Raw genomic sequence first — 12,850 nt, 5'->3', positions numbered from 1 at the left:
TCTAGCCGAGAACACAACAGCGCCCTTCAGAGGGAGAGAGGGAGAAAGACTCCGAGTATAGTAGGTGACAGTGTGGTGGCGATGGTGATGGGCGTGATAGAGGAAGGAGGAGGGGGGAGGGAAGGGGTGCAACAGCTTCTCAGAGCGATACACACGCCTCTACACACCCACCCACCCACCCACCCACCCACACACACACACACACACAGAAGGAGGGAGGGAAGAAAAAGCGCCTCTATTTACAAATGTGCGCAAGAAAGGGGGAGGGGGACAGGAGAGAAGAAGAGAGAGAGCGAGAGCGAAAGACAGAGAGGAAAACGCCCTCAGTCGCAAACATAAAGTGAGAGGGCGGGGCTTCTGGGGCGTTGGGCAGAATGCAGCGCTGGGGCAGCCTGCGGTCTCTTTCCGCCCCTCCTCTCTCTCTCTCTCTCTCTCGCTGGTGTGGGGGAAATATGGCCTGGGGAGGGGGGGGAAGTGGTGGATGGGCACACGAAGAAGAAAAACAAACGATTCCAACAGCAGGACGATATGCAACATGGACGCGTATGGGGAGGGAGGGGGAGAAGGCAGAGGGTGTGCCCGGTGTGATGGGTGGCGGGCGAAGTGTTCTTCCCGCCACCGCTAGGGTAACGTCAGAGAGCGGAAGGGAGGCGGAAAGGGACGTGGGGGGGGGAAACAGGAGGCGATGTCAGTTAGTGAGCTGAGGGGCCCCATCCCATTTTCGAGGCTGTGCTGGGGCGATGTCCCCAACACCTGTTGGATGTCGTCCACTGAGGGAAGCGGACCTGTGCAGTTCCGCTCTTACGGAGTCGCTGTTTGTCGTTTCCACAACTTCCACGAAGATGCAGGGCTCATCCCTTCTGTTACCCATCATGTCCACATCTGGTGGCTCACATGACGGGGGTGGGTGGGGGGCTGTGCCAGGGTGGGACTGATTTGAACTCACAGAGAAGGTAGCAAAAGTTTGTCAGCATCTCCCGCACCATAAGAGTGGAGGAGAGAGAGAGGTGCCACGCCCCCCCTCGCCTAGACACACAATACATATGTATGTATGTATAATTATAGACCCGTACGCCGTGGCCGGAAGCCGCCCGGCAGAAACTGGCAGAGAGACCCCTCCCCCCCTACAAGAGGGCCAAAGACACTTTCGCAAGTGGAGAGGAGAGGGGGGCGGGCGAAGCAGAGAGACAAAGCCCCAGCGAACTTTTCGACTCGAGTGCGGAAAAAGGCTTGGGGAGAGGAGGAGGAGAAGCGAGATGTGTCGCCATTCGTCTCACTGAAGTACACTCAAACCGCACTGTATGCCCACATAGCGGGACAGGCGGAGAGCGAGGCTAACGCACTTGTGTGTTTGCCTGCTGGCGCGCGTTGATAGACGTGCTGGAGCGATGGTATGCGCGCGTGTGTGTGTGTGGGGGGGGTCGACCTAGGAGAGGGTGGTAGCGCCAGTGACAAGCACCAGCAGGATCATCCTCCGGGGAGCAAGGAGACACTGATTTACCGTCGGCAGTGATCATCATAACTCGAAACGCCATTTCTTTTCCGTGTCCTCTACGGTTCTTGTGCAGGTTTCTTTCGGCTTCGTTTGTGGGTGTTAGTGTGCGTCCGTTGTTCGACGACGTTGGGGGCTGGAGAAGATGACGGTGGACGACGATCGTGAAGGGTGGGAGGATCGTCAGAGTCGACAAGCACACTACCCCACCCAGAAGTATCCATCTCCCGCTTCCCCTCCCGCCACCACTCCACCTCTTTTCTCAACTCGGAAAACAACGTCCGAATCAAGTGAGACGCAGGCTAAGAAAAGAGACACACATGCGCGGCTTACAATACCCCCCCCCCTCCCCTTCCCGCTCCCTCCCACATATCCTCATTACACCTCTCCCGCGTAATTTGACGGATGTGCAGGCACGCCTCTGCGAACCCACCGAAAAGAGCAAACGCAGACGAGAGAAGAAGAGAGGCCATACAGGCGCTGCACACGCGCACACCTCCTACGTGTTGTACGCACCGCTGCGGTCACGTCAGTTGGACGCAAACTCGCAGATCCCTGAAGCACACAAAAAATAAACAAGAACGAGAGAGAGAGCCGCCGCAGCAGTTGATGCACACACGCACACCCCCGCACGCCAGGAGAGAAAGTGAGACGAAAAGGCACCCAACAGCGACTCAGAACAGCAGAGCGAGAGAAGAAAAGAGGAGGGAGTTTCGCGTGTGTGGATGTGCGTATGTGTGTGTGTGGGCTTCCCTGGGCACATCCTTCTCTGTGCCTTTCACGCCCATCTCTATCCGCGGTGACTTAGACGTTCTCGGCGATCCAGTTCATGGCCACGCGCAGCGACTCACCGGTGGAGGTGCTGCAGCCCATGAGCGTCCACGTCCGATCCTTCAGCTTCCCAAGTTCCAAGTACTCGATTAGCTCGGCTGGGGCAGCTGCAGACTCCAAGTCCTGCTTGTTTGCCAGCACGAGAAGAGTGGAGTGCTGCAGCGATGGCTCACAGTGCAGAAGTTGGTGCAGAACTTCTTTCGCCTGCGGGAACCGCCCGGCGTCCGCGGCGTCGACAACGAACACAATGGCGTCGGTATGGTCGTAGTAGAGCTTCCACGACGCTCTCAGCTGCTCCTGTCCACCCAAGTCCCAACAGGTGAAGGTGATGGAGTTGTTTGTCTGCGGGTGCGTGATGGTGAGCGTTTCCGTGTTGCCGCCGAGGGTGGGCTGGGTGGCAATAGAGTGACCCAGCTGCAGGTGGTATAGGATGGATGTCTTACCGGCGTTGTTCAGGCCAAGGATGAGCAGCTTGTAGGATTTGTTTCCCTTGAACAGGCCCCACAGGCCGGCGAAGAGTTGTCCCATTGCTCTTTTCCGGTTGATCGGGAAAGCCGGCTGCTGCTGCTGCGGTGGCGGCGACAGAAGACATCAACGGCATCGGTCCAACCAGAAAAGAAGGAAGAGTTGTGGGCATGTGGTGGTATGCAAAGGAAAACGACAGAGGAGAAGAGAGATGAGATGAGAGGGGGAAGCGCGCGCGCAAGGGTGGTGCGGGTGGACGGTGGGGAGAGGAGATCGTGCGTGGAAAGAGCCGTTGCTCAGAATGGCCTCTTTTCTTTTTTTTTTTTGCTGTTTCGTACCTTTTTCTTCCCGGTCTTTCAGCGATGTGCTGTGCTGCTCTCTCATGCTTACTCGGGTGCGTGTGTGTGTGTGTGTGTGTGGAGGAGGGGGGGGGAGTCGCTCAGGCTCCGTTAAGTTTCATCCTCCCTTCGTCTTTGTTCGATTACCCACCCCAAACAGGCAACGTCACTCTGGTCACGCGCACTTTCTCTCCTTCGTCCCTCTCGCGCCACTACGTATACCCTTCTTGTTTTATTAGGCTCTCTCTCACACACACCCACACGCACACACAGGCAGAGAGAGAGAGAGAGTCAGGAAAGGAAGCGGCAGCAACGACTGCGGCAGTGGAAGCTGGCAGCCAGAGAGGAAAAGGAGAGAGGGCCCCAGATGGCGAAGAGAGGGATGCGAAGACGGCCTACTACGCATCAAGCTGAGACACAAACCCCCCCATCCAGAGGCGCTCGTAGTGCCGTTCATCACCGCCGGGTAAGACACGGTCAATCACCAGCTCCAACAGGCCTTGTGTAGGTTGCACTCGAGCGATGTGGCATTCCAGCACAGCCCCGACACGGACGCTGTCGAGGTGGTGGGCGATTGTGTGCGCCAGCTGCACCTCAGGGATGTACACATCAGAGACGTAGGTGAATTCAGGAGTCTCCTGCCGCCAACGGGCAACAGCGTCCACCTGCAGTGATGCCGGGCGCCGCACTGTACTCGAGGTGGTGGATGCTGAGGTCAGTGGTAGGGACAGCAGCTGCGACAGCTCCGCCGAGGAGCACGCGAAGCGGGTGTACGCTGGCGCCGCCACCACACGGCGTGTCTCACCGACCAAGCACACGTAGCTCCTCTTGTGAGGCGAGTCGCCATTACTACCGTCACGAGTAGCAGCAGCAGCAGCAGCAGCGTCGGCCGAGGCACGCTCCAAGTGCTCGAGGTATCGCAAAATCCAAAAGCGCGTGCTGCTGTCTTGCAGGAGACTGGCGCGCTCCTGCTTCGTGCTGATCATTGCGCAGAGAGAGGCCATGGCGTACTCGGGGATGAATTCCTGAGGTGCGGCGGAGGTGGAGACAGCGCGGGCCTTACCACTACTGCCGCCACCGCGGCGCTGCTGCCAAAGCCACGTCTTGAGCTGATGGTGTACGAGCATGTCGGGATATCGACGCAGTGGACTTGTGCTGTGGGTGTAGAAGGTTGTGTCGAGCCCAGCGTGGTGCAGAGGGACGTGATGGTAGATGGCACGTGTCACAGTGCTGAGACGACGCACGGAGGACTGCATGGCTTCGGCCAGGAAGATGTGCGAGGCGTCCAGCGACGTTAGTGTCTGCACACCTTCAGGCTCTGTGTAGTAGCGCGCCACGAGATGATCGCTGGAGAGGGCACGAGTGCCGCGGAACGGCACTGTAATGTGGTTAGCCTGTGCAATGCGTGAGCACACCTCGTTGGCGGCGATCATCAGCTCCGCCACAGCGAGGCGAGCGTCTTGGGTGGAGATGACCTGATCACTGACGGAGAGTACCTCGGTGCCCTTGACTTTAATGAGGGGGTCGGGCAGACTGAAGTCCACCGGTGGCGGCGCCGCCACCTCCCCTCCACCGTCCTTGCTCCCGGGCCCGCACTGGCGTTGCTGTCGCTGCTGCCGCTCTAGTCGAGTGCGCAGCCGAAGACGTGCGCAGTGCATAATGTAAAAGAGGTTGTCCTTGTCTTCACGCGTCATCCATGTCGGCGGGGGATGCGCGCTGTCGATGCACTCAGTCAAGAGAGGTGACGAGGACGGCGCATCCTTGACGTGTCCAACCCCCATGACGGTGGGGCCGCTGCCTTCCGTGGGCACCTCCCTGTCTTCCTCCTTGCTGATCATTTCCTGTAGCTGATCGTATGTGATGCGCCGCAGCTGATCCAACCATCCCACGGCGACTGAGTAGTTCTTCACTTCACCGGTGGTCTCATCGATCTGGAAGACGACATTGAACGTGCGACACGGACGGTCCTCGCGCAACGTGGCGGCCTCGACGATAGGTTTTGGGAGCATGAAGAAGACGCCCTCCGGCAGGTAGGTGGTGGTCGTCAGCCGCCGTGCTGTCAACTGCTCGAGGGTGCTGTCAAAGGGGCAGTAGACGGTTGCATCGGAGACGTATACGACAAAGTACTTCGCACCCGTTGCCGCATCCACGCAGACGCCGATGGCATCGTCGACCTCGCTCGTTGTGGCGGAGTCGATGGCGTACCCCGGCCCCGCTCGGCGCTCGCGTATGGCATCGAAGGCGTCGCCGCCGTCGCGCTGTCGGCCCTCTACTAGCAACTCCGCCATGAAGGCGTGTGCTTGCGGAGGGTAGTGCAGCTCCCCAGCGTACGCGACCCGGTTGAGATTGTCGCCAGGCTCAACGTACCCGATGAGTTCCAGCAGAGTGCGCATGTGAACGGGGTCGGAGATGCACTTCGGGGCACCAGGGAGGCGTACCAAGACTTGTTGCAGAATCTCTAGAGCCGTGTCGGAGAGGATACCTTCGCCGGCAGCGTAGCGGGCCAGTAGCCGAAGGATGCGTGTCTCACTCACGGCGTCAAGGGGTCGCACCGGTAGCTTCCAGATTGAGCTAAGGAGTCGCTGCGACTCCAACAAGGCCGACTCGACCACCCGCGCAGTGGTCGAGGACGGTGCGTATCGCAGAGGGTCATAGCGCTGCAGCAGAGAGCCAAGGACGAACTGCCGCGTCCAGGCAACGTCTAGGTGGGTGCCGCTGAACTGCGCTGCGGCGTTCGCGATGATAGTGCACGGCCCCGTCGACGAAGACGACTGCACCGTGTGATTCGATGCTTGCGCAGGGCTGCTCAGAGTTGCTGACGCCTTCTTTGACGCGGCGCCGCGGCGTTGCAGTGCTGCCAGCGCGCCGCCGGTTGGCGTTCTTACCGCCACGGTGTTGAGGACACGTACGAACATGAAGAGGAGTCGTCGCTGCGTGGTTCTTCGCAGAGGGAGATAAAACACCAGAGAGAGAGAGAGAGGGGGAGGGGGAGGGGGGTGGAGGCGAGGAGCTGTAAAGCGCCGAAGGGGGTCAAAGTGGGTTGGTGGATTGTAAAGGCCCTCAGAGAGGTTCGAGGGTACGGGATGGTAGGAAGGCGCTATACTTCAGCATCACACGCGCACCACCTTCAGCAGTCGCCCTTTTTCCCTTTCCTCCGTAGCACCTCCCCCCTCGCGACCCTTCTTCTAACTACCAGCCGCACTCAGCAACACAGCCGCACGGCGCTGACGCCCTTCTGCTTCTTAGAGGAGCAGGAGAAACACCAACGGCGCAAGAGATGGTGATGTGTAAGAGAGCTGCATATAGTGTGCTCGTACATTTCTGTAGGGAGGAAGAGGAAGGGGAGGGGGAGTGGAAGGGATGGAGGCGAGGACGTCGTGGGGGAAGGGGTACCCTATCGCAGAACCCCCTTGGCGTATCAATCAGGCGAAACGAGGGGTAGATGACATCGAGTGTGCTGCTGGGGAACGCACACACGTAGACCGCACTCCTGGGGTTCACGCAGGCAGCGGCGGCACCCCATCCACCGCAGCCCAAAAAGTAACCCGCGCGCCGACCAACTCTCGAGCCCCTCCCCCCTTCCCACGTGTCTGCTCTCTGCCACACACGTAATAGACGCCTAACACCATCACTTTCCCCCCGCCTTGCCACAGGGCGCACCGTGCGGTGCGCAAGCAGTCGTAATCACACAAACATTGCAGCGATGCGCCGACTCAACACCCTGAGCTCGGCCTCTGCCTCAAAGCCCGCTCATCTCCCGCTCCGCAAGTCGCTTCACCGCCGCTGTCGTCAGATCGGCCACCACGTGGAGCATAACACGGGTTGGCGTAGGCTCCTCATACCAGTAGCGCAGTGAGGAATGGGTAAGATGCATTCAGGTCACACTAACAACCACTCTGGCCATTATAGAGATGACGCAGACGGGTTCACTGTCGCAGGTCGCTCTGACACGGCGCTGCCGAGGGCCCTGCGACTTCCATTAGCAGCGACACTTCGCTCCACCTCCCCAACGTCTTAGGCACGTGACCCTCTCAGCGCCAGAAGTGGCCCCGCGTTGGCAGGGAGAGGAAGAGGTGAGGCTGCTTGGCTTTTCCACAAAGAGAGAGAGAGGATGGGGGTGTGCTGAGGCGAGAGAGATGCCGCGCGCTGGTAGGAGTGTGCCTCGACCCCATGCGGTTTTTTTTCCGCTCTCCACTACATAAAACGGTGCGCAAAACACAACGCAGCGGAGGAGCGAGGCGGTGAGAGACGTGCCACGTGGGACTCTCAGTCACGACGAGGAGGAGGAAGCGGGGGATAAAGTGAACAACGAAATGGGGGGTCCGTAAGGGAGAGGGTGTGTGGCGGGACGGCGCGATGTGCGGAGAGCGCAGAGGGCAGGGGCGGGAGGAAGGGGAGGGGGTGCACAGCGGGGGGAGGGTTGCGTAGCGGCGCGCGAGCCTTTGCCGCCGTAGCTGTGTGGGTGCTGTGTGCCGGAAGGGACACACAGTCCTCACGCACGATCAGCGTGCCGTGTGTGTGTGTGTGTGTGTGGCGCAACTGTGGCGCGGTTGCTGCAGTGAGGAGGCGGTGGGTGAGGTTGGGGCTTCGGCCCCGCTTGTGGTTGACCTGGTGTGCATTAACAGCGAGTTACTATCACTGCTCAGGACTGCTTGCCTGGGCAGACGGGTGGCGGACACGTCACACGTTGGATGTCAAAAGTAAAGAAATCAAACGTCTTGGCAAAACAGGAGTTTCCGTTGAAAAGGGGCGCTGCCACCCAGTGGCGCAGCATCGCTTCTCCACCCCCTCCAGCCCAGTGCTCGCCACGCCGCCCGCCTCGCGGCGCGGGGGTGGGGGGAGGGGGTGGAGAAGCGAGAGACGAGGGAGGGAGAGGCGAGTAGGCAGACACCCGAGCCGCGCATGCACCACGCATCTACAGTGGTGCAGCTGCGTTGACAAGTAGGAAGGGGTTGTGGGCCAACGCCGGCGGAGGAAGACTCCACAGGGGGAAGGAAAGGGGGAAGTGGGGAGTCCCGCGGCGACGCACGCCATGAGAGCCGCTGCCCACTTGCCTACCGATACGACCACCCAGAGGAAGAAAGGAAGGTAACACAGATGAGGAGTACAGGCGGCTTCGCTTGCGAGCTGAGGAGTGGTGGCGATCCCTCCTCCCCGCCATCAGCACGCTGGGCTACACGCACCTTCACACAAGCCCAAGGAGATAACGGGAGGGTGGCGCACCACGGCAGCGGGCGAAGGAGAAAGCCGTACGAGAATGAACAACAAAACGTAAAAGAATAGGGGAGAGAAGGGGGCGGGGGGGGGGGGAATGAGAGGGAGGGGGATGAGGGGGAGGGGGGGCGTGTTTCGGGGGCATGCGTGTGAGCCGGCCTAGACATCGATGAGCGTGTCGAGCAGGTTGTAGAGCGAATTGGTGAAGTTCCTGGCGGCGTTGGGCGTGGGCGCCTTCCAGATGGTGTCCATCGTGTAGACCTCGATGTCGACGGTGACGGTGCCGGCATTGCGCGCGTAGACGGCGACGCCGGTGGTGTCGGCACCGTTGTCGATGTAGAGGCGGCCGGTGAGGGTCTCGAGGCCCTCGTCCTTGAAGACCTCCAGCACGCTGTCGTCGACGAAGATGTGAAGCTCGAAGCCGTTGGGTGTGGCGGTGGCGAAGGGCGCGCGGCCGTGCAGGGGCGCAGTGTTGCCGATGGTGCCGGACTGGGTGCGGCCAAGGTACAGCAGCGGCTCGCGCACGGTGCCGCTGGTGGCATCGGCACTGGCGCCCATGGGGTTGGTCTTCCAGTACATCGTGCAGTTCTTGTCGCTCTCCCTGAAGGTGTAGGACTCGCACAGGCGCATCTTGTTGCACTCGGCGCTGCAGCTGGCGGCTGTGGGGGTAGGGAAGACCTTGATCGCGGGGTACGTCTCCAGCTGCTGGGTGCTCTCCGAGGGGCTGGGGCCGCCGGTGGGCATGCGGACGGAGACGGTGGTGTACTGCCCGAGGCTCGCGTTGGCACGGACCATTACGCCCACCTCTGGCACCTCGCTGTCGTCGGCGTAGGTGGCGTCGGCGGCGAAGGTGGCGGGGTCGGCTAGAGTGAAGCGGGCGATGATCTCGTGGTAGAGCGTGTTGTTGGTGTTGCTGGCGACGATCTGCGTTGGGGTCTGGGTGACGGCGATGCCCTTCATGTCGACGAGCTTGTGGAGGCGCAGGCCCTTGGTCTCTGGCACCGGCTGCGTCTTGATCTTCTGTTCGACGGTGTCGTACACTACCGTGCGCAGCATGTTCTGCACGCCGGACCAGCCGTTGGCGCGGACCTGCGTGTCGCTCAGCTCATCCATGGTCCAGCCCCACATGGTGCGGCGGTTGAGAATGGGGTCGTAGAACGTCTTGGAGGCGTAGAGCGGGCCGTAGTCGACGAAGGTGAAGCTGCGCTCGGGGTCCTCGACGAAGACGTACTTGCCGGTTACCGGGTCAGCCTGATAGGCGCCGTAGACGAAGTAGTCGCGGTGCGAGGGCATGGTGGAGAGCTTGAGGTAGTGCTCGCCACCCTGGGCCAGCGTGAAGAAGTCGGGGCACTCAAACATTCGGTCCAGGTCGTACTTGTAGGTGTAGAGACTGTGGGAGAAGCTGTACCCGCTCTGGAAGCTTGGGTCCTCGGTGGAGAAGAGGATGACGTGCGCGTTGTCGCCCTCGCTGTCCTTGATGCGGGCCACAAAGCCGATGAGCCAGCGATTCGGGTGCGTGGGGTCCAGCCACCACTCCGTGGGGTCGCGGAAGTTCTCCAAAGCGACGAGGCCAGGGATCATGTCCTCCGACATGATGGCATTGAGCGGGCTCTTGACGAGGGTGTCGAGGGTGCGCTTGCCGTGCAGGTCCGACTTGGGCGGGTTGGCGATGCACTGGCGCTGGATGTTCTCCGGCTCCGTGCAGGTGTACACAATGACCGGCTCGCTATAGTTGTTGTTCATCATGGTGCCGGAGTAGACGCCCCACCGGTCGTACCACCTGTCGGCCCACATGGCAACCGGCGACTCAGGACGCGTCCACTTGACGTAGTCCTCCGACGTGACGTGGTACCAGGCGATGTCACCCCACAGCGGGCCGTTGGGGTTGTACTGCATGTACAGGTGAATCTTGCCGGTGACGGGGTCGCGGTAGGGGCCGTTGGGGTCGTTGATCCAGTTCTTCGGCGGGCGGATGTGGTAGATGGGCTCGTACGGCACGCCGTCCATGGCGACGGCGGCGGCGGCGATCATGGCCACGGCCACGAGGAGCAGGATGACCCTGCGGCGCACCAAGGCAGCGGTCATGGTGTCGCGTGAGGTGCGTGCGTGCGTGTGTGTGTGTGTGTGCGTGCGTGCCGATGGGAGTGCTGTCTGTGCGGGTGGTGGGGGAGAGTGTGTGTGGCGGGACGGCGCGATGTGCGGAGAGCGCAGAGGGCAGGGGCGGGAGGAAGGGGAGGGGGCGGAGCGAGGTGTGGTAGAGATAGCGAGTTGTATTGGATTGAAGAAGAGGCTAGAGGCAGGGTGTGGTGCCTCACCGGGGATGACTCGTGCTTTCCATCACTACGCATGGGAGGATGGGTGGCGACATAAGGGGATAGGTTATGACGCGGGTGGGGCGTAAACTAGAGGATAGGGCAGACTCAGAGGTCGTCGAAAGTTTCGCGGCGAAGAAGGGGTGGCTGTTCTGTGGGGCTTGAGAGGGGGACGTGCGTGTGTGTGTGTGTGCTGTCTTCAGGTGGCCATTGTCATTTGTTGTTGCGTAGTTGGCGGTGTTGTTGTCGGCGGATGGAGGAAAGGGGGAATGCTCACACGGCGAAGCGTATGTAGGTATAGCTGTGCATGCACGTGTGAGGGATGAGAAAGGCGCCAAGGGGAGTTCCGTGACACAGGAGCGGCTGTGGCCAGGTGTGGGGAGGGGGCGCCACATCGGGGCACACGTCTGTCGATTGAGCCGCCTCGTCAGTGCGTGTGTGTATCGGCGTCGAGCTGATTCGCGCCAAAGTGGCGCATCTTGCGGAAGTAGGCAGCCTTCTGCCTCAGAATCCCGAGCTCGCCAGGCGTATACTGATTGAGGGCATTCGTGTCTCGATCACCCTCGAGGAGACCCATAATAGGATCGTCATAAAGTGCGCGCTCGAGGACGCGCAGATGCTTCAGATACTGTTCTGCGAGTCCACGCATCTTCATGATCTTTTCCATCAAATCGGGGCTGAGGTCGTTGATGAGGCGCTCACGCTTCCGCTCAACATGCACGATCCAGTCAGCAAGGTGGTAGTAGCGACGGACGAGAAAAGCGTCGTACACCGTCTTCACTGTGGGATGCAGTTCAGCGTAGCGCTTGTCAAGCTCGGCGGCGATGCGCTCGCGGTCGCACTTGATCCGGGAGATGCGACGGTGGAACTGCGGGTGCAGGGGGTCATCGTGCAGCTCCTGCAGGTCCTCGGCGAGGCCACCGTATAGCTCGTACACGAGTCCTAGACATTCGTAGAGGAGGTCGTGCCGTGCATTGACGGCTGGGTTGCTCAGTTCGACGGTGGCCGGGTACTGCATGTGCCGCTTCAAATATGTCTCGCTGTACCCATGCCACTGCTCTGTGTTGAGCCACTGCTGCTGATCGCCCTTGACGCGTGGTAGTCCATCGACTCCGTCCGGTTGGACCACATGCGGGTTGTGCAGGAATCGATGGAACTGGTCCGTGGCTTGATGACGGTAGGCCGTGCAGAGTGCGCCCTTTGTGCTCATGCTGCTGGCGGCGACGGTGGGGACCGTGGAGGAGCTGCCGCGTGTGAGGCCGACACAGACGCTGTATTGACACAGGATGTTAGACCAGGGAGGACATCGGTTTCGCAAGTGCCTCACACTTGTCGCGGCAACTGTCAAACTCCGCACCCCCTCAAGGGCCCACACCGCACGTGTTGACACTAGTGCGCTGCTGTTCATTGGTATGCGCCTGTGTCGGGTGCGTGGACAATGCAGACGATGAAGTGTCTGGATAAAGAGAGAGTGCAAGGCCAGGCTTTCTCGAGGTCCCCCGAGCAAACAACGCTTCCCTCCCTCCACCCCCCGCCTCTCTCCTCCTCGCTGGACCGACGTGAAGCGCGCGTGACTTCCGCCAAGATAAGCGTCCCAGGCGCGCAGAAAGCCGCAACAGAGCCCGTGTAGAGAAACTACGCCTCCGTACACTCCCACAGCACAGCGCAGAAGAGATGAAGAGAGCGAGCGAGCGAGGGCGTCGGGAGTTGAAAAGCAAAGGAGAAAAACACAAAGCGCCCCGTGGTAAAGCAACGCTGCAGGAATGGACGGGGTAGGCGTGGACTGAGAGCGAGAGAGAGGGTGAAATATGCCCCCCCCCCCCTCCACCTCATGCAGAGAGCTGCACATTGCATGTATGTGGAGGTAAGCATTGTGTACGTGTGCCGTGGAAGCGTACGCAGAGAGCGAGAGAGGACGGGGGCAGGGAGCAACTGTGGGGCGACGTGTGGCACTTCGGACAGAGAAGTAAAAATAGCCCGACAGGAAAGAGCGCCTGGCGTGGCAGGTGTGTGGGATGCGACCCATGCCCAGGAAAAGAAGGGGATTTTCCCTCCTCCGTCCCCTCCTCCTCCCAAGAAAACAAAGGGTGGATACAAACTCGGGGAACATGCCCTCCCCCAACCCCCGATGTGCGGCCCTGGGGGGAAATCCCCCCTCCCCCTTTTGTCTTTCCAGTGCGCTTGAAGGCCCCCCCCCC

General features: G+C 60.7%; 4 protein-coding genes across 4 annotated transcripts; all 4 read right to left on the bottom strand.

The window, feature by feature from the left end:
- Positions 1-2,296: 2,296 nt before the first annotated feature.
- Positions 2,297-2,851, bottom strand: LBRM_04_0370 (putative ADP-ribosylation factor; the record flags this gene model as incomplete). Its single annotated transcript, XM_001561672.1, has 1 exon — positions 2,297-2,851. One exon carries the CDS (start codon positions 2,849-2,851, stop codon positions 2,297-2,299), a length of 555 nt encoding a protein of 184 aa, XP_001561722.1.
- A 673-nt stretch (positions 2,852-3,524) lies between these two features.
- On the bottom strand, positions 3,525-6,041 carry LBRM_04_0360 (putative mitochondrial exoribonuclease DSS-1; the record flags this gene model as incomplete). The annotated part of the gene is made up of 1 exon (XM_001561671.2): positions 3,525-6,041. One exon carries the CDS (start codon positions 6,039-6,041, stop codon positions 3,525-3,527), a length of 2,517 nt encoding a protein of 838 aa, XP_001561721.2.
- A 2,458-nt stretch (positions 6,042-8,499) lies between these two features.
- Positions 8,500-10,425, bottom strand: LBRM_04_0350 (putative beta-fructofuranosidase; the record flags this gene model as incomplete). Its single annotated transcript, XM_001561670.2, has 1 exon — positions 8,500-10,425. One exon carries the CDS (start codon positions 10,423-10,425, stop codon positions 8,500-8,502), a length of 1,926 nt encoding a protein of 641 aa, XP_001561720.2.
- A 654-nt stretch (positions 10,426-11,079) lies between these two features.
- On the bottom strand, positions 11,080-11,862 carry LBRM_04_0340 (conserved hypothetical protein; the record flags this gene model as incomplete). The annotated part of the gene is made up of 1 exon (XM_001561669.1): positions 11,080-11,862. The coding sequence occupies one exon, from the start codon at positions 11,860-11,862 to the stop codon at positions 11,080-11,082; it is 783 nt and encodes a 260-aa protein (XP_001561719.1).
- Between the last annotated feature and the right edge of the window lie 988 nt (positions 11,863-12,850).

Source organism: Leishmania braziliensis, chromosome 4, assembly GCF_000002845.2.
Source record: "Leishmania braziliensis MHOM/BR/75/M2904 complete genome, chromosome 4".
In the NCBI taxonomy this organism is placed as follows: domain Eukaryota; phylum Euglenozoa; class Kinetoplastea; order Trypanosomatida; family Trypanosomatidae; genus Leishmania; species Leishmania braziliensis.
This window is presented reverse-complemented; position numbering and strand designations above follow the sequence as displayed.